Source organism: Aphelocoma coerulescens, chromosome 1A, assembly GCF_041296385.1.
Source record: "Aphelocoma coerulescens isolate FSJ_1873_10779 chromosome 1A, UR_Acoe_1.0, whole genome shotgun sequence".
NCBI classification, from domain to species: domain Eukaryota; kingdom Metazoa; phylum Chordata; class Aves; order Passeriformes; family Corvidae; genus Aphelocoma; species Aphelocoma coerulescens.
Window position 1 is genome coordinate 50091989 of NC_091014.1, and position 27645 is coordinate 50119633.

A 27645-nucleotide genomic window follows, 5' to 3' on the forward strand; every position below is an offset into this window, starting at 1 on the left:
TTTACTTGCTGTCCGTATCCCAAATCCAATATCTGAGGCCTTGCCAAAAGCAGAAATTCTTCATTTGACTCCAGCCAATGTGTAGGCATGATGAGTGGAGTGGTGGGCTGCATTTTCACAAGAGTTTTCATTAAGTACTTTCTGCCATGCTAGAAGAAGTGTGTTGTCGTCATGAAGTCACACCGAGTTGGACTGCTTCACCTCTTTGACCCCCTCTGTGTTTTAAAAATGCAATGGATTTAATTTATGGCTGGTCTTCCATTGCTTATTCAAACAGCATCGCACCAATGCACCTCCATGTCTGTCTGCCCAAGGGCCCAGCAACATCAATAATAAATGACCAGACATGGGAAGGCAGCTTTGGGTTCAAACCAGCAAGTGCACTGGGGTAGGGGGCCTCCCCTGGGCGGAGGGTACACAGTGAATGGGAACTACAGCTTGCAGTAATTCCCTCCCTGCAGAAAGGACTCGTAAATATTTAATAAACTTCTGGCCTGTGCCATAGATGAGGTCTTATTAGCGAACTGGAGTGGCTTGAGGACAGGTATTGTGTCTGTTACTATAGCACCACCTTGCACAGGATCTCGGTGTGAAAGAGGCAGGGGAGGGAGGGAAGGAGGGAGGGAGGGATGCACTGAGGATGAGCCCCAGCGAACCAGCCTGAGGTTTGCCTGTGGAGCAGGCAGCACGTCCTGCCCAGGGACGCTGGCCCTCAGCGGCACCTGCAGCTCGCCAGCTGCAGCCCCGGCCATCTGCCCCCGCACAGGTACCGACCAGCACGGCAGAGCTGCTCCACGGGCCACGCCGAGTCCCCGAGTGCTTCTCGGGGGGCTTCGCTCCACAGCTTCTCCCTTCTGGCTTTGCAAGATCTGACTTTTATTTTTTTATTATTTTTTTACCCCCTCCTTTCTTGAGCAACTGGTTGTTGTTGCAGAGGTCACCGAGGGGACTGGTGGAGGCTCCCGACTCTGGCATTGGGAAATATGACAGCAGAAGTGAATGCTTGTTAACATAAGGGATTTATTGAAGAAGAAAGCCAAAATGCCTTTCAAAGGGCTCGGTTCACTGAAAGAAAGATTTTTTAACCCAGGAAAGGAAGAGGTGAAGAACACCATTAGTGACTCGCTGGGGAATCTGAGAAGGTAAAACCCAACAGAAAATTCCCAGACAGGTCCATTGATTCAATTTATTAAGAGAAATGCAGAATAGAAAAAATGTATAAACATAGAACAGAATATAGAGTTGCAGAATTAATATCCGAGTTCAGGGAGTGAGACACCTTGCTGTAAGACAGAAGATGTAAAAGGAGCAGTTACAACAGTATAGGACTGTAGATCATAGAATATTTATATTAAACAAAAAAGGTGACAATAAATTATGAAATAATGTTCTAATATTAAAAAGAGTTTGAAAAACTGTTTAATAAAAAAAATTAAATAATTAAATATGAATAATTCTGTGGTTTAGTTTGCATGAGAAAAAGTAATAATTTAATGGGAATTAACACTCCCAATGATGCCACTCTTGAAATTAGATTTAATGTTCCTAAATTACAGGTTTGGGGTTTTAAAAAACTTGTTCCAAATTAGTAAGAGAAAATGTATTAAATAGAGATGTGTATGTGTGTGTTTACTGAGACTAGCAAATTAGAGAGAGAATAAAGAGAAGCAGCTGTTTGCTAGCAAAAGCAGAAAAAAAGATTAAAGATTTTCATCTTAACCTGACAATTTTATGAACCAAGAAATGGAAGATTTTTACTTTTAGAGAAATTAAAATCTGATGTAACAAATGACCAGTTTCATAAAGGGAAAGATATTTGTGATTTAAATAGAGGAATATCTCTGCTAGTAATGGCTACTGACAACACTTATTTGTGTAATCAATAGATGAGAGCCAGAGGGGTTAGTGACATTCCTTCCATGCTTGATGTTGATGTTGTGTTTTAAATCTTTGTGTGTATCAGGCCAACATTTTAACTGAAGGTGTTTCTAGTGAATGAATTGTACTCGCTTTCATGTACATCCCTTTGCCTTCTATTGGGAATGCTATTTTGAGTAAAGAAATAGTTCTTGCTGTATCTAAAGAAGCCTTTGATCATGAGAAAATGTGTAAGAATGTACACATATCATACTACAGTATATACATTTCTGGAAGATTCATAACAAACACTGATAGATTGCAGTTACTCTATTTCTGTATCACGTGAACAGAGTATCTGTGCTCTATGCAGTTTCAACTTAACTTTCTTTAATTTACAGTGTTACCGATGAAGCCTGATGTTTTGCTGTTTTTACTTTTACAATACTCTACAGCAATTCAAGGGAATCTGTTTATCTTCTAGAACATTGATTTAAATCATTTATTCAATGACAGATTCTCTTTGCTGTGGGCTCTGCTGGCCAATTTGACCAAATCCATGTAAGGTTTGTATCTAGTGAATACGTGATGTGGCAGTACACTGGGCTCACTTTACATTATTCAGATTGCTCTCCTCTTGTAGCCATGTATCAAAGATGTCATGCTGGTTCCTACACAGTTGATAGTACAGGCAACCAACTTCAGCAACACTGCTCCTGAATCAAATTAACCCAAATATCACTTGAGATACAAGAAAGTTTGCTGAACTTAATTATTTTTTGTTTTAAATGTAAGTATCTCAGAGCCTTCCTTAGATGTACCAATCAGCAGAGGAAATAATCCAAACTATAAAATCTTTTTAGTATGTCTGCAGTCAGATCTAAGTAAGAATTGCTGCAACTTGAGAAGTCTTGTAGGAAATATGCAGTCATATTTGAAAGTTTCCATAAATGAATGAAACATGCGTGTTTTTAATTTGAACTTCATTCTCTACAGCTTAGTCTACAAATAAGAGCATACGCTTGTGTTTTTACATGATCGTACATGTACCTATATACCAGCTGCTACCTTGACTTTGCTCTTCATCCAGTCCAATTGGTTTTAATGTGGTGTAAATCAGCAAAGAATCTGGTTTATCTTCTAGCATTTGGTTGATGATGAATTGTATTAATGCACATCCTTGATTAGGGCTCCAAGTGCGATTTCACTGACTGTGATGTGTTGATGTCAAAACTGACAAAGTGGGTAGAAAAATACTCTTTAGCTTTGGTAAATGTGACTGGTCTATGCCTTCCTGCCACATATCCTCTGTCTTGCAAACAACAGAGCTGACCCAGAAGCTGATGCCTGGCAAGAGCAGCTGGTCCATAGCAATTGTCCACAGTCCAGCTCAAGTGCTAAAGCACAAGCAGCATAAGGCATTTTACTGCCTCCTCACAGATGTGCTTATTTGGTGGGTGCTGCAAAATAAAGAGTCTGCTCACAGGAGGTGACTTCAGGGTGTCTGGATCCTGGAAGGGAGGCAGGGGGGATTGAACTGGGAGACCCAAGAGCCATCCTTTCTTTAGGTTGTTGGCAGCTGTTTAATTTGTGAGATCTTAGAAGATGTGCAGCACCTGGGACACGCATGCCCTTGGCGTCTGAGACTTGCCGGGGGCTTCATGTAAATACCATGCAGAAACCAGCAAGAGAGGTCCCATGCCCTGAGTAACCTAAGAAAGTTTGCATGTCTGTACTGGGATTTGGTACCAGTGCATCAAACACAGGATTTAGTGTGGAAAATTATCACCTGGACAAATCCCTGAAGAGTAAATAGGATCTCAGGAGATTGTATCTGCTCTTGGATTAATGATGTTTTTTGATAATCAGTGTATAGGTTTCTGAAGTTACGCAGGTATCAATGTAATTACTGGATTTGTAGGTGTGGGGTATGAACATTATATATGCTTGTGCTCCAGCTGCCTGTGAAAGACTGCAACATCTGGTGAAATCCATTCTAGAATGTGTTTTAACACATGACAAATATTAACATTTGCCTGTTACTGTAGAATCGATGAGTTCTTAAACAAATGAAATTAAATTCTAGTACACCTAATTTATCATTTTAAGAAGGAACTAATTCCTCTGATAAAACCCCCTTAAAATGCAGAGTGCTGAATGTATATGTGCTCTAGGGATTTTATTTATTACTGATAGGAATTTTTAAAATTTCTTTAATTCTTTCAAAATTCTGTATATGCTGGAGTAGGCATTCAATAAAAAAGAGAAATTTTGCATACATTTATTATGACATTTGGGCACAGAATCTGGATGCAGATACCTTCAAGTAACTTAGCTCTTCTTACTTGCCAAGTGTTGTGCATTTGCTGAAAAAAGGAAAAACTCATCTAAGGACCGAACATTTCCTGTGCAGGAAAAGGCACTCCTGCATCTCCTGCATGGGGCAGATAATGAGGAGAGCACTGACCCTGAAGTAGTTTTCTTCCAAGTCATTGGTCTACAACTAATAAAAATTTTCACTAACAGTACCAAAATGTATGGATCAATTGGAAGATAAATTTCTCATCATTTCATGGAGTGGCCATATCTTCATTATGTATTTATATAAAATAAAACCAAAAAGCCAGGGCAGACACTGGCTCTGTGAATGTCTGAACTGCTCTAATACCTGTGGTTTTGGACTGCTACTGAAAAATAGTTTGCTCCAAGACAAACCTTGTATAGAGGCATTAACATTAATCTCTGGGGATAGGAAATAAACTGTGTGGATTTGGGGTCATGGATCAGTCCTCAACTTGCTTCTTTTACTTAGTGAAATGCAATAGCAGAATAATTAATTTCTCTGCACATACAATGTTGGTCCGTAGTTCTAGTCCTAGTCCACTGAATTTGGAGCAGAAGGATGTTTTCATGCCTATCGGAATTGACAGCCAGCTGAAAACATCCAGATGTTTTGGCATGAAGGGTCTAATCTTTGCCAGCTGCCCAAAAAAATGCACCCACTAAAGTCTAACATTTCTCTTATAAATAGAGCCTGGGAAATGTACAAAAAAATTTGAAAAATTGTTAATTGATGTAATTTCATTGATATTTTAGATTATGTTAGAAGAAAACAAATTATTTCTTTTGGCTTATTAATAACGCTTGTTAATAACTGACAACAGTTCTAAAAAAGAATTATTGAATTGCTTTTTCAATTCCTGAGGTCTTTATTTTTGATATCTCATTCTGTTTCCACCTGCCTCTATTAAGACACAGAATGGAATATACATGCATAGAATATATCTGTCTTCTTTTTAAAGTGCCTGACTGAATTAGTCTCTGTGCTCCCATTTCACTAACAAATGCTGTTTCCCTGCAGGTGAATCATAAGGTCTCAATCACCCCCAATAAACACCACAGTGAGATCACGTTCTCTGTGTTACCTTGCTTTAATGGAAAGTCTTTGCTCCAGTCTGACAATGAGCTGAGGATCTAATTTAGCAGTGAGCACAGCTTTGAGAAAGGAATTAAATAAAATAATCCCCGGAGTTCCCTTCTGGCCCAAAACACTGTGATTCTAGTGTTTCTTGAAAATGTGAGCTGATGGACTTTAGCATGCTTATTTTCTTTTTGCTAAGACTATGGGTGAAATAATGGGTTTATGTAGTGATGTTAAAAGGAGAAATATAGTAAATGATGCACTGGTTCTCTCTAAAGCCTAAAAATGATGAGATTTTTAAGTGGAACTTTATCTTGGAAAGATATATTTAAGTGCACGAGAAGCCATACTTACCACCTATATCTGCAAACTCTCTAGTGTAGAGTACTGTCTGTTAGATTATGGGTAGTACATTAGACTTATAGCAACTGGAGAAAGTTGTGATTAAACCAACACTGTCCCAAAAAACCCAACCCAGTCAGATGTAGCCCATCCATGTATGCTCTGTCAGCATTTACAGTAGATTTTCATACAGAAAACTGAAGTGCATCAGATCTTAAGTACACTCAACTAGATGTGTGAAAGAAGGAAATAATTTATTCCTCATCAGAAAAGAGTGAATGAAATAATTTCATCAAGCATGGCAAGCTGGGCTTCCTTTAGATTTTCACAGTACTCCATCTAACTCCATTGCAGACACAAAAAAACCTGGATCCTGAGCTCACTGCTTCAGAGTGATGCCAAAACTGAAAGGCTGCTGATTAGGGCCTCTCTTAGTAAAGGCTTAACCTTAAGCTCATGGATGGTGTTCAGTGGGCTAACCATGTACTCACAGCTAGCCATGTCCTTAAGTGTTTCAGCATGTCAGAAAAACCATACTCTGCATTTTAAAAAAAGGCATGGAAAGGTGATGTTTGGAAAGGAATTATCTAGCTCTGGTCTGGTGGGTGTGTCTAGTTCTTTCTTACCTCACCTTTTCTACCAGAGAATTTGCCTGGTCCTGCAGCATGATGTTAATCAGATTGAGAGGCCAAATTAATTTTTAATTGCACTGTCATGCAATTCCAGATTGCAGGGAAGTGCCATTTTGTTTAATATGAATCTCTCAGCTAGATTGCCTGTAGGAAAAGGAAAGGCTGGATATGCAAAGCCTGAGGAGCTGCACTCCTGTGTTAGTTGGTGGTAGCTGATGGGCAACTTCTCACAGGCTGATATGACTGGGTGCCATTTGCTCCTATTCAAGTCCCATCTGTGGCATCTTCCCTCCCAGTTCTTCCCAACTGCACTGCAGTTGCCACACCAAATTTGATCCCAGGCAAAGCCCTTCGGCCTCCGCTGCGGAGGAATTGTGAATCAACTGCCCAGAAAGTCCCTGTCTGCCTTCAGATCTCATTTCATACTAAGTATTTTACACAAAGGGCAACACGTTCCACAGTAGGATTTGCAGGGGTTTGCTTTGGAGCAAATGAAGTCCTTGCAGTCACAGCATATTTCAAAGAGGCAATGAACACATGACTTCAAATGCCCCTGGTAAAGAAAGTCTGGGCCTGTCTCTTTTATGTCTTTAGTAGGGGCTCTGATGCCAGAGACGTTTTTCCTCTGCAATACAGCCCTGATTTTTGTCTCACAGGAGAAAACAATTTTGGGGCTGAGTGAAACCATGCTTTGTGTTGTATTTGCCCTCTTCTTGAAACCTACTGGCAGCTCTGCTTAGTAGATCTAGTTAGAAATTATGGTTAATTTAACCATGTGTAAATTTTCCTAAGAATCAATGGAATTTATCACAACAGACCTCCAGTTAGGTCTCATAATTATGCTCATGAACAGCCTGTGAACATTTTTGCAGCTGGCTGTCTGGCTAGATGGCTCAGATGTGCAAATTTCAAGAAGTCATTCAGGAAAAAGTATAGCCTCTGCTAACCTTTCATAGCCTGCCCATCATTAACTCACCTCACTACCAGGACACAAGCGCCTCACACCAGGAGTTAGCAGGTGACCGGAGCACGGAACTGTCCATCCATGTTTCAGCAAATTTTACTGAGACAAGAGGGTATCTTCAGTTCTTCTTTCTTCATCCTTTTAGGAAGATTGATGGCACCAACGTGGAGGAGGAGCCCCTTGAGCTGACAGCAGAGGGGCAGCCCGTGCTGGCGAGCAGCCGCCGGCCGGTGCTGTGCGAGTGCTACTGCTGCGGCCTGCCCAAGCGCTACATCATCGCCATCATGAGCGGCCTGGGCTTCTGCATCTCCTTCGGCATCAGGTGCAACCTGGGCGTGGCCATCGTGGAAATGGTCAACAATAACACTGTCTATATCAATGGAAAGCCAGAGCTGCAGGTAAAAAAACAGCTTCCTTTCACTCTTCTGAGCAGATCCTGTTGCAAAATCACCCAAGCACCACACAGCAAAGTCCTGTGTATACGTAGATTAAAAAACTGGAGGAGGGAGACACACCAGTCTTGATGCACATAGATGTGCAGGCACTTAGTTCCTATTTATGTGATGAAGTCATATTAAAAATCTGTAAGATCTGAGGATTTGCACTGTCATAGAGAGGATGTAAGTACCAGAAATGAGAACTGAATTAGTTTGCATGTCTACCAGGTCCCTGATCTGTCAGTTGTAGACAGATTTTGCTGTGGTGGCAGAAGCTCTTGCTTTTTACTATCTCTCAGGGAAATGTGCTCTGATTACTCTACAGAAGGAATCATCAATTATTTTGTGTAGGACTGCAGCCACTCTATACATATCAGTGGATAGTTTTCAAGATTTTAAAACAGTCACTAGCAATAAGGCATCAGGTTTTTGACAATGTGGATTGTTGTCTGGAGCTATTAAGAGCAGTTGCCAAGCTATCTTCAAATTTGCAGTAGATGGCATGTGGTCCACAGAAGATCCTACACAGCTTTATCAATGCACCCAAGCAGGTTCAATCCATACCTCAGCATTGCCCATCCTGCCTCTGTATTTAGCTGTTATGTCGAGTGTCCCTTTATGGATTTTATGAACTTGAATCTCTACATTTGCTCTACTTGTTGACTTATTTTTGGATATCTTTTGAATGTTTTTGTCCTAAAAAATTCACAGGAATCTTTACTCTTGAGTGAAATGCTGTGCAATTATTCATCAGCTTTTCTCCTAGATATCTTAACTTTTGTTAGAGAGTGCAGAAAATGTCTATTATAAATTTCCAATGTTAAAAGTATGCCAGTCTCCATGACTCATAATCATAGGAGCCATGCTTAGACTTCCTGCTGAATTTATATTTATTCAGTCCAATCCCCTCTCCCTGTGGTCCTGCTGGGACTTCCAGGTTCTGTACTTAAGCAAGACAAACTATGTGCCTGCATAGGTTGGGAAGCTCAGAAAAGGTAATTTCAGGAAATGGGAATAAATTCCTTCCACAAATCTAAACTCATGGGGTTTGGGCATGAGAACCTCCTGAATCAGGAACTTTTTCCATATCTCATGGTGTTTCTGCCTTTAGAAATTAACATTACCTAGAAACTCAGCTGGAAAATGCTAGTAGAAAATTAGATGTTTAAACAGAAGCGTTTCAACACAAGAAAGTGGGACACATCAAAATTCATATTTATGGGGAGGGAAACCCTTTAGCCCTTTGTAAACATGTCTGGTTAATTAATGCCATCTCCCTGCAGGTCAAACAATAAGCTGTTTTTCAGTTTGCTTCTTTGTGAGCAAAAGATGTAGTGGGAAAACTGTTCTTTTTACAGGCAGAAAGTAATATTGAAAAAAGAGATGTTAAGGCTTATCACTATAGTTGCCAATTCTCTGTGGTATTTTAGTGACAGTTTTAATTCTGAGTTTAAAAGACATCTGTGCTGCTTCCTCACAGAATGCTTAGCTGCCTTTCCCAGACATGTGATTAGCATGAAAACAATCATAAAGCACAGCATTGTGGTTTCTTATTGCTCCAAATGCATTCTTCAGAGCTGAGGGCTCATGGAGAAAAAGTTAACACTGACCTTTCAATAGTGTGTATACTGATTCAGGCCCAGAATGGAGGGCAGGAAGGCACCTTGGATCTCCCTCTCTTTGCTTTATTTTCTCTATGTTTTGCCCTGGGCTTTGGCTATCCATCTTCTCAGCAATGTATGTAAAAAAATGTCATCAGAAAATAGAAAAGTCCTTGTTCAGGAAGAAATTTGGGAACACTGAAACTGCATGGTATTCATAGATGAAGTACATTGCAAAAGCATTTCTCTTGGCTGCAGGGATTTTTGACTAGGAACCACCTATGACCAGCCTGTGGCTGTCCTTATGTCTCCAAATCCAGCCCTACAACTGGCATCACTTCTGATAAAAGATACACTAATCAGTGGCTAGTGTTACCTAGTTTCATTTTCAGATTGCTTTGTCTTCAAATATTCTCCTTGCCTCCAACTCTTTTCTGCTCCCATGCCATTTACTGCTGACAGTAGATGGTCAGAGTTTGGCCCTGACAGGGAGAACCATGAATAAATCTGACCAGGAAGCGAATCAACCCAAAGGATTTAAGCAACCTTGATAATCTTGGGAGAATGGATATGTCCATTGAAAGGCATCAGGTCCTTCTTTTAACTCTGAGCAGTCTTGAAAACAAAGGCTTCAAGATTAAGGAGCCCAGGGGGAAGCAGTGGCAAGTGGCAAAGTTGAAGGCCCAGCATTAGCTACTTTATGGCTGAAACCTTTCCCCCTGCACTCGACTGACAGCTAAGAGCAAAAGCAGTAATCTCACATGGGAATTGAACATCCTTTTGCCTTAGCTGGGGGCTTTCAAGCTCAGCAACCTTGAGCAGCCAGTGTAAAGAGGCTTGATTTGGAGCATGGGGTGACTTCTGTGTGACTTCTAAGCAATAGTTACCTTCAATGAGTATGCTTCACTGGCAGCACGTGTCCCATTTCCTTTACAGACAGCCCAATTCAACTGGGATCCAGAGACTGTAGGACTCATTCATGGCTCTTTTTTCTGGGGTTACATTGTGACACAAATTCCAGGAGGGTTCATCTCAAACAAATTGGCTGCTAACAGGTAAGAAAACAGTAACTAAAAGAATTAAGCTTTAGAGCCTGACAACTGTTTTACACTGTGTAAATGATGATTACTAAAATAGTGAATTAAAGTGTTTCAGAAATGCACATCTGAAACTGAACATTCAGTATTTATGTCTGTAATCAAAAACTGGGACAAGGTTTCCATTATGGGTCTATTGCTGACTCTCAATTTAACTTATTCATCTCAAATATTTACACATTTCTTCTCTAAACAATAATGTTTTCTGAGAGTTCTAGGAAAATCACACCTAATGCTTCCAACCATGGTTGAAGCATTTGTCTTTAAGAAGTTGTCTTAATGCTTTTTAGCTCAACACCAGTTTTCCATCAGAGTTTGACCTTTCTCCTTTAAAAATTCCCTGTGAACTGAAGCTGAGCATAAAGAAATTACAGAAATATTTATGTTCTGAAGTCACAAATCCATCCTCATGCACACAAATATCCTTGCCATGGCTGGATACAGTACTGACTGCAATTAAGATTGCATAGAACTTCTACTAGGTCCTCCTGATTTCTGCTTGGTGAACTCTGAGAATCTGTACAGATTTTTTTATGACCAATGGGTTTACCAGCCGATTTTTTTTTTTTTTAATTGAACTGCTTCTGAAAATGTGAATAAGAAAAGTAGCTAACTTCGTCAATGTTAACTTTGGCTTTGTACTTTACTTCAAAAGGTCTTCAGAACTTTGAACATGATCACAAGAGAGAGGGAGGTTGTCTGAAGACAGCTAGTTGTGAATGATTTCATGAGATGTGCACATTAAGGGTATTTGGGATCTTCAGCTAAAAAAAACCCAGATGGCTGGTACTAACTTCATTCTTTCATTCTCTGCAAACAAGATGTGACTTATCTACAAATTCTGTCAGAATTGGAAAAGGTCTTTAAGACCAGCTATATATTGAACTTTGGCCAAATCAAAGTACTTTATTTTCTGCATTCTCAAAAAGCTATAGGGGTTACAAGACTGCCTGAATGTTCTTCCCACCCCTATCCCCTTGTGGAAATTGCTCCGGAGCAGAGTCATCCCACAGAATTGCTCAGATTTTTCAGTCCCAACTCTCTCCTGTGCATAACCAAAAGTTACTCAGAGTTCAGTGTTCACTGCTTCTTCAGCACTGTTAGCATCCTTAATTATTCATTTCTCTACCACGTAGCAGTGCCTAGGCAGAATATTTTTCCACCTGCTGAGTAAGACAAATCAAATTAGCTAAGCTTAATCTCTTCTCCAGCCTTTCTAGTCTTGCCAACAGCTTTTGCAGCAGAAGGGCTCCAAAACACAGATGTGCACACTGTTGGCTGAATAATTCAGCATATTATTAGTTTGGCTTTTGTTTCCTTAATTTACTTGTGAACAGTAAAATCAACCTTGTTTATACTGTAACTTGATGTATTCTGTCAGCAGAGTGCTTCCTTAAGTACAGGCTGTGCACAAGCACAGAAAGCTCTGTATTTATCCCTGTGAGAGTTTCTAACTCAATCTAATGCCACAACATCACATTATGGATTTGACCATCATAACTGGGTTTAGGAGGAGAATTTGCTGAGGAACAAAAAATAGCTGAGCTCAAACAGAATTTCTATTTGCAGTAATAGGATTCACTGAGTCCATATTTTTCCTTTATTCCTTGTTTACCCAACCAGTTTCTGCTTAGGTAGGTTCACCAGTGGTGCCAAGTTTCAGTTTCAGAGGGGTTATTTGCTAAAACACAGGGCAGGAAACCAGGGGTTCTGTAGCCAATGCACCCACCAGCCCTAGAAAGACAAAAACTTTCTTTTGTCCCAGCTGCACTCTGGAAATGAGATTCTGTCCTATTACTGACCTTACAGATTTAGGCAAAGACCCTTTTGCCACCTGTTTAAATTGTGCAACCTTGAACATATTTTTGGATGATCTACCCCAGGTATTTCTCTAATGCACATAATTATCCGTAACAATGTGGGATTCAAATGGATCTCATAATGGCTGAAAATATCGAGTACTTTATGGTTTGCATCAAAACCCTCTAACACTATGTAATTTACTCTATATATTTATCCAAATTGATGTAGATCTCCATTCCACCAAAAAGTTCATGAACCATTTAATGACACCATCCCTTTAACTTGCTGCTTACCCTCAAACATGCATCTGAATGTGATTTCAGCATTGTTTGGTGGATACATGAAACATGAGGCACCTCTTGATATCAGTTTTCAGTAAGAGCACTCTGCTGGGCAGAGGAGTCTGTAGCTGGAGTCTGTTTTGATCCCAAAGTGGCAGCTGCCCAGGGATGGTGGTAGAGAGGACAGAAGAATATGTGAATGAATTGAAAAAAACTGGAATATTTCTCTCAAGATGGAAACCAACTTCTTTGGAATAAATGACAGGGAACTGATGAAAAGCTGCTGCCTCTGTGGAAACAATACTCAACCCTTTAAATAGTAGCAGAAGAGTGACTGGTTCTAATTCAGTATAAATCATGAATTTACAACCTAGGCATATTAAGAGTTGGCATTAAAAGAAGTAGCAGAGATTGGAAACTCAGTCTTTAGAGACAGCTGTTTGGATAATTAAACATGTTCTGTTTGTTACAGTTTCTTCTTTCACATGCTTACTAATTCACATGGTTTGCTGTAGCTCCCTGAGTCAATAGTGTTATGATAACAGACCTGATATTTCTATTAGTGGTAAGAAAGAAAAAGGTGAAAGTCTTCTCTTCAGGGATCACAACAGAGAGATAAGTAACACTTATTTCTCAGTTAAATGTTTACTTGGCTTTGAAAGCAGTCTCCTAAATGTCAAGATATGACTGTGGGCTTTGTATTCTAGTTCATATTTTCAGACTGTTCTCTATATAAATCAGTTCCTTTGTCACTTCTCTCTGCCAGCGGACTCAGCTTCTTTGCTTTTGTGCTCCTCTGTTTAGTGCTTTCTTGTCACTCAGATAATGAGCTGTCTAGGCATGGGCTGTTGCTTCTGTCAATAGGTGTAGAGAATTTAGATGAAACAGTGTTGTTCTCTGACTGTAAATTTTTCATGCTGTAACACAATCATTAATCCTACTGTGAATAGTAAGACCAGACACAAAAATGAAGTCACATATATTTCCTGTGAATAAGTTTTCAGAGACTGAAATGCAAACAATTGAAATACTTATTTAAAAAAAAAAAAAAAAGAAAAAACTGTAACAAAATATTTTAAAGTAAGTTTTTAAATATTTTGAAGTGGAACATGAAAGCACTTCTGAAAAATAGATAATAATTGTATTCCTTTTCATGTTACTTTTCTCCATAGGGTATTTGGGGCAGCTATCTTTCTAACATCTACATTGAACATGATCATCCCTTCTGCAGCAAGAGTGCATTATGGCTGTGTGATGTTTGTAAGGATTCTTCAAGGTTTGGTGGAGGTAGGAGCACACGCCATTTTGGTCCTTCCAGAGTTTGATTTTGAGATTTGGTTGTAAAAGTTGTAAGATCTCTTGATTAGGGTTTCTGATCGATATACGGTTTTACTTGTTGCTCATTTTTAGATGATAATTTTTTAATTATACTGATTTATATTTCTAAGTTTACTTAAAAGTAAAGAAAAATTCATGTTTCTAGTGCTGCAGTTTGAGCCATTTTAGTTTTCTTGTACCACTGACTGGACATACTAAGCAGTATTTTTACCTCAGAACATATTACTATTCAAGTAATAAATAATCCGGATTAGTATGACATCTTCATATTTAAACAATAGAACTCTTCCAGACTTACCTAACCCTTCCTATATCATTCCATGATGACAAACAGCTAGGCAGTAGGGATAGTATCAGCAACTACTTCAAGTGTAATGCAGTGAAAGCAAATCATGTGATGTGTGAAATGTCTGCCAGGGAGTCACGTACCCAGCCTGCCACGGGATGTGGAGTAAGTGGGCTCCGCCGCTGGAGAGAAGCAGGTTGGCTACCACGTCATTCTGTGGTGAGTTGATGGGCTTATATGGTTTATGGAAGCACATATTCCTGTTAGATTTGTTTTATTAATTTCATTATTTGAAAGAGATGTGCAAACCCTCTGCCCTTTGCTACAATCAGCTTGTACCCTATGCTTAGGAACTTGTGAGTCCGTTTTTGCTTAATATGTCATCATTTTATCATTTTAAACCAACACTTAGAATGGCTCTCATAATAAACTGAGTCTAGAGATTCCCATGAGAGAAATTATATTGTGTTTTATTAAATTGCTTCATCCTAAGGGATTCCATTTATTATACATACTCAATGGATGCTCCTAAACAAACACACACTTTAAAAATATCTTAAAAGTATTTCAGTACTTTAGGCTGGCTGCTCAATATACTGCAGTGGAGGTGATGTAACTTCTTGCCAGTAGCTGTTCTGCTTCATTCTGTTTTGAGTTATGATCAGACATGTACTTTGCTCTCTTCTCTGAGTCCCTTTCCAATGCTGACAGCTGTAGATGAATGTCTGGAGGAGAAAATGTTCAGTAGAAAATGTAAAAGTCACAGGAAAAAAATTTTGTCCATGAGCAGTGGAGTTGTATGGCTGGGGAAAATACAGCACTAAAAACAAGATAAAGGATAAAAGGAGGAGTGAAGCAAGTGGAAAATGTTTTCATATTATGGGAATTTTATTTTTACTACAGATGACTTCAGGTTTTAGTGATTATTTAGGTGTTTACACTTTCTGCAGAAGAACAGATCCAAAGAAAAGCTTCTCCCCACCCTCAATGTTGTCTCCTTGAAATTCCTAGCATGGGATCTCTAGAGAAAGATTGATCCTTCAGCTTGACACCCATTTTAGTGGCTACAGATCACTGATCCTTGCACTTGAAAGGTACATAGGAGCAATGAAAAAATTAGGAAAATGCAGGTTAAGCAGGTTCCTGGCTCTTCTATCTACATTCTGGCCTAGGGCTTTTCAATTGCTATAGGAAAAATGAATTACATGAAGATGAGGGAGAAGGATCATTCTGAACCATTGTAGAGAAGTATTTACTAATGAGTACAACATTAACAAATGTTTATTAACAAAACATGTACTACTCTCAAAACCACAAGTATCTCATTTCCTAGAATAATTCAGGGCAACACTCTTCACATGAAAAGCCACTGTCACGGTCTTGCACTGAAACCTAATGTCTAGATTGCACTTAAATACTCATCTCTTTATACAAGACACTTAGAAATATATTTCACCAGTGTTATGTATTTCCCAATCAGAAACCTTGGCACAGACCATGTTTTTATCCTTTTTCATCCCCATGTCAACATTTGCCTATTTATTCCAGCTGTTTGTTTATGGTGTTGCTATGAATTAAACATGGTTTCACAGACTCAGGGTTGGTTTGAACACCACCTCTGCTACCAGCATTTGTATGGGTATGGATCTGGGGCCATGACAAGAGCCTCCCAACATATCTGCAGTCATCAGGATTCCTGAACCCCATGAAGGCTTCTGAAACTTCGGCCATCAGCTTCTCCAAAACCCACCTCATACACCACAGTGCCAGGTGGGATTTCCCACTCAAGTGCACACATATAGCTTATGCCTCTCTGGTGGTTTGTCATCAGTCTTGGATTTGCAAATCCTGTTTACCTACAGGGCACAACTCTGCAAAATGAGACTGGTGGCCCATGAGGGGTCAATGCTTCCTATCACCCCAGTCAAAACTTTGGAGCTTCCATCCCGTTCTCCATGCTCATAACAAATCAGCCGAATATATCCCTCCAGTTCTGCTCTCATGAGCACCTGTCTGGATCATCTGCTCTGAAAGCTGGGCACACCTATCATAGCTGACATATTTCACTAATCTATTTTCTCTTCAGGGTCTTATGCAGGTGCAGTGGTGGCCATGCCCCTGGCAGGTGTGCTGGTACAGTATATAGGATGGTCATCAGTCTTTTATATTTATGGTGAGTTGTTTAACATGAAGGACCTCTGCTGCTAGATCAGTACTGCTAGGTTTTTACTAAAACAAGTCTAACAAGTATGAATCAAAGTTGTTTTGATGAATGAAGAGGTTGCAAATGGGTACTCCAATTTATTCTCTACTTATTGCAGATTCTAAGAGTTTTTATTTCATAATCATCTGTTACAAAATGTAGTAAAATTGCAATGACCAGGCTGCAGCTCATGGTCACCCAGTGACAGGATTGGATGTGGTTGCAAAAGTTCCTCTGCAGCCCAAACACTTGTGTGAGACCTGCCCCACAAGTGGGAGTGCGTGCTAACAGCGAATGCTACAGCAAATGCTGCTGATGGGGGGCCAAATGGACCTAAAAACTTCTGCCCTGAAAAATCTTCCCCGTGCTGCCCGTCTTTAATAAAGCAGTGCCATCTTTACAAAGTGGTCCCATGGGTATGGCCTTGTGGCTGATCTGTGGTGCCTCATTCTTCCCCTCACAGTGTGGCAGAGGTGGCTCCAACCCAGCCTTGCACATCAGCAGCTCAGTTAAGATGGGTTTTCTCTGCCGCCTCTGGATATTCAGGACACACCACAAGATTTGCCATTGCCATCTTATGGTGGAGTCCCTTCATGCAGATTGTGACCACATTATGGCCTGTCTGCTTTTTCCTTTCCCAGCTTCTACAGAGAGCTTTCACCCTGCCTTTTAGTTGCCCCATGCATAACGTAATAAAAGAGACAAAATACTCAAATGCTTTGTAAGCAGGCATAGAATACTCACAGAGTTAGTTGCCATATTCTGTTACTTCCCCGGGCATAATTTCTATGCAGGTTTGGTTTAACTGGCACTTGAAACAAACTTCAAGGCTTGCAGATACTGAAGTGCTGCTTTATTGGCTTTTAAAATGAAGTTGCTTTTCCTGCCCCTTCAGGAATGTTTGGGATTGTCTGGTACGTGTTTTGGCTGCTTCACGCCTATGAGAGCCCTGCTGCGCATCCAACAATAACCAATGAAGAAAGGATATATATAGAAACAAGTATAGGAGAAGGAGCCAGCCTTGCTAATGCAAGTGTAAGTAAAAAAAGGGCTTTTCTTGTTGTCATCTGTGAGCACTTTGCACAAGATGAGCATATGACTGGATGGATACTGTTAGCTGTATAAGAGTGGTGGAATTAGGGGCTTTTGCTTTCATGAAAATTACAGAATCAGGCTCTTGCAGCTGGACAGGATGAGCACAGGAAAACATATAATGTTGTTTAAGCTCTTGGCTTACAGAGCTTCTCTGAGCTAGGGTGGGAAGGGATGGGTTGGCAGGGGGAACCACATATTCTGGTCTCCTGCTCTTGAGTAACTGTCATGTTTGTTCTAAAAAATATTAATGGATTTAGCTAAATAAGAATCTGACTGCAGATGTTAAATTATCCATCTGCCTTTTGAACTCCTGTTAGGGATGATTGCAAATCTAATAGCTTAAGGAGAGTTTCTGCCCTGCTCACTCTCACAGCAGCTCAGGTGCTTTAAGACTTCTCATCCTCTCTGAGAATATCCTGGAAACTTTGAGTTAAAACCTATTTTCCCATCAAACTTCCCTCCGTTCCCTTAGGTAACTTTTTTTGCTAGTAGTGAAAAACAAAGGTGTTTCTTGATAAACCGTTCATTCTTTTCCATTTTGAACATTCTGGAACAAAGTAACTCCAGTTCTTTCCTCTACATGTTTTGGGCAACAGCCTTGCTAGGAGTGTAAAATACCAGACTGTCCTTTTGGGCATGCTTCTGAAATTTGGCTGAAGTCACTCAGGTCTTGGCTGGAGACACACACACTTGTTCTAGATCATGGATTTTCCTTGCAGTACGGTGGTTTTACTGCAGAGGAGACTAGTACCACCTTCATGGGTACACACACAGCCACAGGCATACAGTGGCCTGTAGAACACAATTAACATTTTTTTCAAAAAAAAGGAGAATATCAATGTGTACTGCCATAGCTACAGATTTCATCTTCTGATTGGAATTCTATTACAAATCAATAGGTCTCTGAAGTATGTTTCCTGCTCTGTGGAGCATTGGAGCAAAAATATTAATTGAAAATGCCAAAAAAGCAAGTTACAGAAATTAAATTCTGTATGACAGACCCTTTTTTTTTTTCTGAATTAAATTAATTAGGTTGAAGCAGGTAGCTGCTTGTTGCTGTGCCCCTGCATGTCTCTTAGCTTGGACAACCCTTTTTTCACACTCCTTTCAATAGAATGTCTCAAACTGCATCATGTCAAATACCAGGGAATAGCACAAGGTTTTCTCTAGTTTCCTTTGATTCTTTTACTGATGCTGTTACCCCAATAGCAGGATTCCAGAAGACCTCATGTAATTTCAGTAAGCAGGGCAATAGTAGTGCAGTATTCATCTTAAAAATCCTAACTGTTCTAAAAAATTTCTCTACCTGTTTTTTGCCACTAATTCAAGAGATATATTTCACTTGCATTCTGAGTTATCCTTGATGTAAGAATGTACCAAACAGCCTTGATAATAAAAGATACTGTTTTTTTATTTTGCCTCTGTGTACCCAATTTTGTGGTATTTTCCCCCTAGAAATTTAGTACGCCTTGGAAGAGATTTTTCACTTCAATGCCAGTTTATGCAATCATTGTGGCAAACTTCTGCAGAAGCTGGACCTTCTATTTGCTCCTTATCAGTCAGCCTGCTTACTTTGAAGAAGTCTTTGGATTTGCAATAAGCAAGGTAAATGTCTGAGATGAAGTAGTGACCTTCAGACCTCACCCTAGGAGATGCACCAGGGGAGGTTCAGGTTGAAGATCAGGAAGAATTTCTTCACTGAAAGGGTGGTTAAATATTGGAATGGTCTGCCCAGAGAGGAGGTGAACATCATCCCTGGAGATGTTCAAGAAATAACTGGATGTGGCACTTAGTGCTACGGTTTAGTTGTTTGAGGAGAAACCAGATAGACCTGGAACCATTACAGTAGGTTATTCCCAGTATTTGGGATGACATACTTCTTCTGACCTAATAGAAATAAAAGTATGTGGGCATCAAATTATTAGAAAAAGGGAAGAATGGAGAAGTTATTTTGGGAAATAGTTGATTAAAAGCCACCACTTACCATGAAAAGCCACAAAGTATGTAAATAGAAATGCACATTTTGTTTGGTGTTGACTGTTTAGCACTTAACCAGGTAATTTTTATCCTCTTCTTGAATTTTGTGACTTTTCATTAGCAATGAAGATAAAATTTTTTATAGATTTATATTCCCTGACACCTCCATTTCATTCAAATCCAAATTGTTGCACTCCCTCTTTGGAGCATGGATGAGGAATACAGGATAATTTTTTCAGAAAAGTTTTAAAACCCCTTTCCTTTACCATACATTCTTGTTACGTGGTAATTATTTTCAAGCAAGTCTAAGGCCGATAACAAAGAACATCATTATTTATTCTGGGAGCACTGTGTGCCCAGGTTCTGCAAGAGTAGCAATGGTTATGGCATGGTAGCAATGGCACTCTAAATGGCCAAGTACAGCATGGAGATGAAGAACAGGGATATTAAAAAAAAATGACGTGTTTACTCTGAGTTGCTTTTCATTAATGCTAGAGTTGCATCTCTGTGAACCTCACTAATTTAAAACCAGTGTAAAACCCACTGTCAATGTAATGAGGTTGCACACCCCAGAAAGTAAACTCAAATTTCTCACTAAAGTACTGCTTCAGAGAAAAGCTTCTAGAAGATGACATACTGATCACTAAAGCTCTACCTCAGGGGTCATACTGAGTCTGGTCCTATTTGACATCTTCATTAATGACCTGGATGATGCAGCAGAGTGTACCCTCAGCAGGTTTGCAGATGACACAAAACTGGGAGCAGTGGCTGATACACTACAGGGTTGTGCTGCTGTACAGAGGAACCCTGGCAGGCTGGAGAAGTGGGCTGACAGGAGCCTCCTAAGGAAATGTGTAAATAAGGGAAAGTGTAAAGTTCTGCACCTGGGGAGGAACAAGCCCATGCACTGGTATGTGTTGGGATTTGCCCATCTGGAAAGCAGCTTAGCAGAAAAGAACCTGGGGGTCCAGCTGGACACCAGGCTGGACATGAGCCAGCAGTGTGTCCTTGCACTAAAGACTAATGGTGCCCTGGGCTGTGTTATGCAAAGGCCAGCAGGTAAAATGAGGTGATCTTTCCCCTCTACACAGCACTGGTGAGGGCACACCTCAAGTACTGTGTCCAGTTCTGAGCTCCACAGTAAAAGAGAGACATGGACATACTGGACAGAGTCCAATAAGGGGCCATGAAGGTGAGTAAAGAATGGAAATATTTCTCCTATGAGGAAAGGCTGAGAGAGCTGGGACTGTTTAGCCTGGAGAAGAGAAGGCTCAGCAGGGTTCTCATCCATATGTACAAATATCTGAAGGGACAGTGTAAAGGAGATGAAAATAGGCTCTTTTCAGTGGTGCCTTGGGCACAAACTGAAACACAGGAGGTTCATTCTGAACATGAGGAAACACTTTTTTACTATTAGAATGACTGTGTACTAGAACAGGTTCCCCAGAATGGTGTGGAATCTCCATCCTCAGAGATATACAGAAGCTGTCTGGACACATTTCTGGGCAACCTTCTCTAGGTGATCCAGCTTGAGCAGAAGGAAGCTCCTTCCAACCTCAGCCATTCTGGGATTCTGGGATTATGGGTTTCTGTGAAAATGAAAAGAAGATGACCATCAGTTTGTAGGCTGTAATCGCACAAGAATAAAAATAAATCCATTTCTTTACATATAAGCTTATTTAATAATTTATAATTATATAATAGTGTCAAGTTTTATGCTGTATGATCTTCAGTCCATATGCAAATGTGCAGGTTCTTCCTTCCTTTTCACAGAGGCAGGTAACAGGGATAGATCTGTTATTCAGGAAGGAGCTTCTTGAGAACATAAATAACAAAAATATATAAAAGCAGTTGAAAACCAAGATAGAGCACTCCAATATCAGGACACATCAGACAGGCCTTTGTGATGTCTATGGCAGAATTTAATATAAAGTCTTCAGTGCAGCTCTTTAGAGTAACCATGAGTACTAGGGATATTGCATGGCATTTCTGAGGTGAAATTCTCACTTGTGCTCTGGTTTCTCCTCCTGGACCACAAAGAGATGTTTCTTCCCTCACCCAGTTTTGAGCATCTGCTCTAATCAGATAAAGCGTCTAATGCAGAAGAAAAGAGGTGAAGAAATGTTATGGTTCCTGTTCTCTTGCCCCTAAATCTTGAAGAGGAAATGACAGTAAGCACTCATTTGTCTAACTGCAGGTTGGCCTTTTGTCGGCAGTTCCTCACATGGTCATGACGATCATTGTGCCCATCGGAGGGCAATTAGCTGACTTCTTACGGAGCAGGAAGATCTTAACCACTACCACTGTAAGGAAGGTCATGAACTGTGGAGGTACTACTGGATTCTGAAAATAGGACATTCAATTGTTTGCTGCAGTTGATCCAAGCATCGTAGTTTAGTCCATGTTTAATTGTAACAAGAGACGATTTACTCAAGATTGCATTTACAGCTGGTTAATCTGAAGTGCTAAAAGCAGAGCTGATGCCTCATGGCATAAATCCTTACTCATATGAGCATGCTTTTAAAAAGGGAGGAGACAAGAAGCCTGGTTAATAATTGAATGGGCAATAGAGTGGTATGATCAAATAGGCCCTCATGCTCAGGGATGTCCTGCTGTGTTGGTTGCACACTTGTATGTAAAACTCTCTTTTGCTCTATTTACCAAGGATATCTGGCATCACTACAACCATGAGAAACCAAAGGCATTTTTCTCCTTTCTCTATTATGTTTGTGTGTTTGTAATTTTTTTCTGCCTTTTGCACAGAGTCACACTCTTCTTGTTTTCCTCTATTGCTCAGTGAATTGACTTCACCAACTGCTTGGGTCATTTATACAGCAGTGAATGAGGAGAAAAAAATAGTATATTCTCAAACAACAAATACACAAGTATTTCTGCAAATGCACAAAGCTCCCAAGTATGTTCAAGAATAGCTAAAAGATACAAAAGAATTTTCTCTGAATTTAAGGTGCTGTTCTGGATAGTGCTTACTAGTATTTTCATGACCATTAATAACTTAAATGTAACTCATTCTCACGTGTTTCATTTGAAGGCTTTGGGATGGAAGCAACTTTGCTTTTGGTGGTTGGTTATTCTCACACAAAAGGTGTGGCTATTTCCTTTCTGGTGTTAGCAGTAGGCTTCAGCGGCTTTGCAATTTCAGGTAAGAGTTAATCTTATTCCTGCTTTTACTATTCATGACAAAAGTGATGTTATTATCCTGACTGTTTTTAATGTCATAATTTCTATTATTACGTTTGCTCTTAATGTGGCTACTTATGGGGCGCTCTGTATTTCTTCCCATATCAGAAATAATTTACTTCAGTATCTATGACATGTGTTGCACACGGGACATGAAGATTTAAAAAGAACCTGCTCTTCATTGACTCCAGTTTACATCAGCTTTCTGCTGTTATTTTCTAATATACTTTTACAGTGTCTGTCACCTTTTCATCCTGTTCAAGCTGTGTCTCTAAAACGAGAGAGAGAGAGAGGGAGAGAGGGAGGGAAAGAGGGATCGAGAGAGAGAGAGAGAAAGAGAGAGAATTACTCTGCAATGAATAGTTGCACAAGGGCTATCAGTTGCAATCCTGCCCCCAGCCCTAGCATCTGGTTTCTGCTTTCTGTGTTAGCTCTCCCTCTGTTGCATCCTACATCCAGCCCTTCTCCAGAAGAGTTGTTTCTAACACTTTCATGGGTCTCACCCACGTTTGTAGTCTCAGGCTGCTTTGTAGTACCATCAGTACCAGCATAACTGAAAAAAACCCCTTTTGTTACAAAGAGTGAAGATTTTGTTGTGAAGATTTTTTTATGAAGATTGAAGATCTTCCAAGAAGACTGCCAAGAACATGGGTCTATTGAACAAAATTGACCAGCAAAATAACTACTGATGTTTCAGGATTCTGCAGATGGGAAGTGGTTTTGCTGCTCAGTTACAGGTCCTTTCATAGCTGGCCATTTCTATCAATCAACTTTTATTGCAGGATTTTCCCAGTAGTCTACTTCTTACTTTATTACCATGCACTTGGAATTCATTGTCACTTCTTGTGATCAACTACAGTTAATATGACTAATTTTCATTACCTAAGGAATGATAATTATCTGAGATGATATTTAGCATTTGTTTTTATTTCTTAATAAAATATGTACTCAGAAGACACACTACAGTAAGGGTAATTATTTTTCCTACTGGTTTATATTCTATTTTTTCATCATGTTGTTAAACTGCTACTTAAACCACTGAAATAAATGAATGAAAAAACTCTACTGTGTAAGTAAAAAGAAGACTACTTTGAGGCATTGTTTCCTTAATTAAAAATACTTTCCAAGTGCGCTGTTTCAGTATGAGAAAATGGAAAGTATAGACACTAAATAGAGCCAAACTAAACTTTATTTTCTGTACAACATAATCTTCAGAGGTGTAATAGGAACGTTGCTACCCTTTTCAGGCTGCTTCAGCCAGAATGGCTGTAGAAAGCCCTGTTGGCCTGGTAGTGCAGTGCTGTATAGCTGACCGTTGTCTCTCATTTTTTGTAGGATTCAATGTGAATCACTTGGACATAGCCCCTCGTTATGCCAGCATTCTGATGGGCATCTCCAACGGTGTGGGGACGCTGTCGGGAATGGTGTGCCCACTCATTGTTGGTGCAATGACAAAACATAAGGTAATATTTCTCCATGTTTTCTAGGAAAAGGATTAGGTAATGCAACAGAAGTTAATTCATTTCAAAGATTCCTGGGGATTCCATTTTGTCATTGGTCTCTGCAGCTGCTTTCTGTTTGTCTTAAACATGAACTTTTTTAATACTGCCTTGGCTGATTCTCAGCTATTATAAACTAAATATCTGTGCAGGGAGGTTTTATTTTATACCACCCGAGCCTGAGTCTCTGCAATATCTCCATATAACTGTGCAATGCTTATACGAATTGGAAACTCCCCTACAATGCATCCATACCCCCATGGTAGGGTTCCTAAGCAATCATTGATCTACAATAATATTTATGTAGTTAGAGAAATCCCTACATTTCCATCTCCATTAATATTTCATGTGCAAGAGAAAAACTTCACTGTGAGGAAAGATCCCAACAAAGAAACCCAAGTTTTATTATATTTGCTGCAGTTATAAAAATAAAAAAAGTCTTTTCAATGATTCTTATAAATTGTTCAGTCTTCAGCACCAGGAATCAAACAGTAATCACGGTCATTCCTCAATATATGCTAATCCATGGTGTAATTCAGAGAGTAGTATTTCTTATTACTGGAAATTTAATGAGACCTGCACCATTCTTTCAGACCCGTGAGGAATGGCAGAACGTCTTTCTGATTGCAGCCCTGGTGCATTACAGTGGCGTGATATTCTACGCTATCTTTGCTTCTGGGGAGAAGCAGGAATGGGCTGACCCTGAAAACCTCAGTGAAGAGAAATGTGGCATAATTGATCAGGACGAACTGGCCGAAGAAACAGAGATGAACAATGAAACTTTTGTAAGTCCAAAGAAAACATACGGTGCTACCAATCAAAATAGTGAAGTACAGAGAAGGGAATGGAGGAAGCAAAAGCAAGTAACTCAAGACATGGAGGAACAGACTTCTTACCATTATGAAAATGGAAATTTTCAAGATTTGTCTTAATACTCGAAACTGTAAGATTTGTTTAGCAGCTATTCCCATGACTCCTTCTGCCTAGCTGCCCCAAATCATCAAGTATCCATATTTATTGTCGTATTCAATTATGTAACATCTGGCCACATGACTAGATTTGAGGGGTGATAGTTGCCTCGTAATGGTGTGTAAGAGGGCTAACGGCAATGGAACTGGGATAAGTGATCCTAGATCCTCTCCCAGCCATTGTATGACCTTGGGAGAGTTTCTGTGACAGTTAGATGACCAGCCCTGGCAGGGCTCCTGCCTGATGCAAGCTGTAGAACTGACTGTAGGAGCGAGGAGTTCCCTCATTTGAACAGAGAAAGGACAAGTGATATCAGATGGTGTATCCACAGTGTAATCCCTGGGTCTCCAGTGGTGTCACAGTCTGTAGTGAGCAGCCCTGCTTTGCCTTTTAAGGATTCCTGTAGGGTGGCATTTGAACTGCTTAATCCATGCCAAACCACAAGCTCATGCTAAAAGATCAGAGCAGAGGGAAAAGCAGATTTATGACAATAGGCTGTAATTAATTAGTAATGGCCCCTCAACAAGGGGAAGAGGAACATATAGTAGAGGTGGCACAGGATTGCTTCAACAGTTCCTACAAATTGATTGACAGATATCTTTATATGTGCAGCCCACAGAGTATGGATAAGACAATGAAATGGATATTTGTAAAATTTCTCCCACTCCAAAGATTTTGTGCTGGCATGAAATAATTTTGAATACAAAATCATCGTTAGTGATGCAATACTATTAATCCTTATGAAAGGAAATCTTAACCCTGTTTTGATTAGAATTCTCACTCAATCATTGTGAAGTAATTTGAATATATTTTTCTAGTATTATACTGATAGAGTTCCTGGTCTCAACACCAAGAGTCCTCGTTTAGGTGAACAAGCTAACTTACAGGAGTAAAGTCTTTAGTTCTGGATCTGTAACTTTTCAATGCCTCAATCTTGTTCTTGCTGTGAATGAAGCACTGTACCATTTGAGAGTTAACAGGGTACCTATGTATAAAAGTAATTCTCCTCTGTCATTGGTATATATTTGACAGTATAAAGTGGCTTTAGCCTTTTTCTACCATTTTTAGAATCAGCCAGTGGAGCATGCTGTATCATCTCAATTTCAGTAAGCTGTGATTTAATTTGTCTCTCATTATGACTACTGCCTCATTAAACTCAAGTGAAAGCTATCTTGTCTAGCCTAGGCTGTGCTTTGTGATGTTTCAGTATTATTGATCTCATGTACCATATGCAACCACTGTGATGCACATGAGATTTGAACATTTCTCAGATGCATTTTGCTGTTATAATGAAGCACAATTGAATAGCATGAGAGCAACTTGTACATTCATTTGAATCCATGGATGATTCATCTTCCCTACAAACAGGTATATTGGGAAGTTAGCTAATTCTCTGTTCATGTCTCTTGTTTCTCTTCTACTCAGCAAAATCCAATCTGCAACTGTATATAAATAAGAAGGAAAGTGAGTTGAATGGATACATGCCTAATTTGACTACAGTGAAGACTTTTAATTGGTATGAGCAGATAATTTAATGAAAGGGGTAGTTTTATGGTACAGCTCAACCCTGCTTTATAAAACATCAATTTATTAATCAGCTACTCCAAAAAAATCTTGTCACTTTATTGTGTTAAGTCAGAAAAGAATATTTTTTTTAAATTCAAAACTTTAGTTTAGACTGGACTTGCTTATTTCACTACTGATATTTAGGCATAATAGGTATAAGAAAATACCTTATTTCTTGCAGGTTATAGTCAGCATTTGCAGATTTAATTGGCAGGAGCTTGGGTCAAATGTTCTCATCAGTTATCACAATAGCAGGACCAGCTGCTGTCAAACTATTTTGCAACATCCACCACAATTTACAAAAGAATGAGGGCCACTGCTTTGCCTATGTGTAAAGCAAACAGCTTCTTCCTTCCTCTCTAATAATGTAGTATTCATATAGTTGCTACAGGATGTCTAATAGAGAAAACCATATTATGAAAGGATTTAATGTAAGAATCTGTGTAAGTATAATCTGATGGAGAAAAGAGAAGATCAGAAAATGTATTATTCTAGAAACAGTAACATTTGCTTAGAAGCAGCATCACTTTTCCAGTAATGATGAAGGGTAACTTTCCTGTCATTAAGAGGAACATAAAGGAAGAAAATGTTGTTATGACAAAGAGCTACAAACATCCCAACAGTTTGGGAAATAGCCAACTGGCCCATGAGAGCTCAGTTGCCTCTCTGGTGAGTGTAGCTGCGATTTTTTTACTGTTGCAGATGTGCCACAGCTGTCACAAGTGACAAGCCACAGCTCGGTTTAGCAGGATCATTTTGTATCCCCAAACAGACTGCACTGATTTAGTTCAGTGGAAGTTTGACTTCAATGGACATTTGAGCATTATTTAATACCCTGAAAGAAATGGCTTAAAAACATCTGGACAAGCTTTTGCATTTAAAAAGCCCCTTTCTTTCTTTTCTAAATTTAACTGTCTCCATTAACCCAATATATCAACCCTTACCAGTTCAAGTTACATACATGCCACAGTGCTTTTCCAGGCATTCACAGTCAGATGTTTGGCTTGTCTTATTCACTTTCCTTTCCATCTGTTTAAATATTTCAGGTATATTGCATGAAGTGTAAACATCAGCACTGG

At 39.6% G+C, this 27645-nt stretch overlaps 1 protein-coding gene across 2 annotated transcripts; it reads left to right on the plus strand.

The window, feature by feature from the left end:
• The first annotated feature begins 944 nt into the window (after nucleotides 1-944).
• On the plus strand, nucleotides 945-26380 carry SLC17A8 (solute carrier family 17 member 8). 2 transcript variants are annotated; one of them, XM_069003917.1, is made up of 12 exons: nucleotides 945-1142; nucleotides 7362-7614; nucleotides 10191-10309; nucleotides 13608-13722; nucleotides 14191-14278; nucleotides 16146-16232; nucleotides 17158-17297; nucleotides 18813-18962; nucleotides 21532-21664; nucleotides 22384-22494; nucleotides 23868-23995; nucleotides 24625-26380. In XM_069003917.1, exons 1-12 carry the CDS (start codon nucleotides 1000-1002, stop codon nucleotides 24961-24963), a joined length of 1806 nt encoding a protein of 601 aa, XP_068860018.1. In that variant the 5' UTR covers nucleotides 945-999; the 3' UTR covers nucleotides 24964-26380. The 2 variants fall into 2 exon arrangements, with proteins under 2 accessions (XP_068860018.1, XP_068860019.1); XM_069003918.1 differs by lacking the exons at nucleotides 23868-23995; nucleotides 24625-26380 and adding an exon at nucleotides 23113-23176.
• Nucleotides 26381-27645: the final 1265 nt, after the last annotated feature.

Excerpts from the sequence above, each read along its gene's own strand:
- SLC17A8 (XM_069003917.1), top strand. The coding sequence starts at position 1,000 with ATGCTTGTTAACATAAGGGATTTATTGAAGAAGAAAGCCAAAATGCCT. Across the intron at positions 1,143-7,361 it reads TCGCTGGGGAATCTGAGAAG|GAAGATTGATGGCACCAACG; the intron begins GTAAAACCCAAC and ends TCATCCTTTTAG. Across the intron at positions 10,310-13,607 it reads AACAAATTGGCTGCTAACAG|GGTATTTGGGGCAGCTATCT; the intron begins GTAAGAAAACAG and ends TTTTCTCCATAG.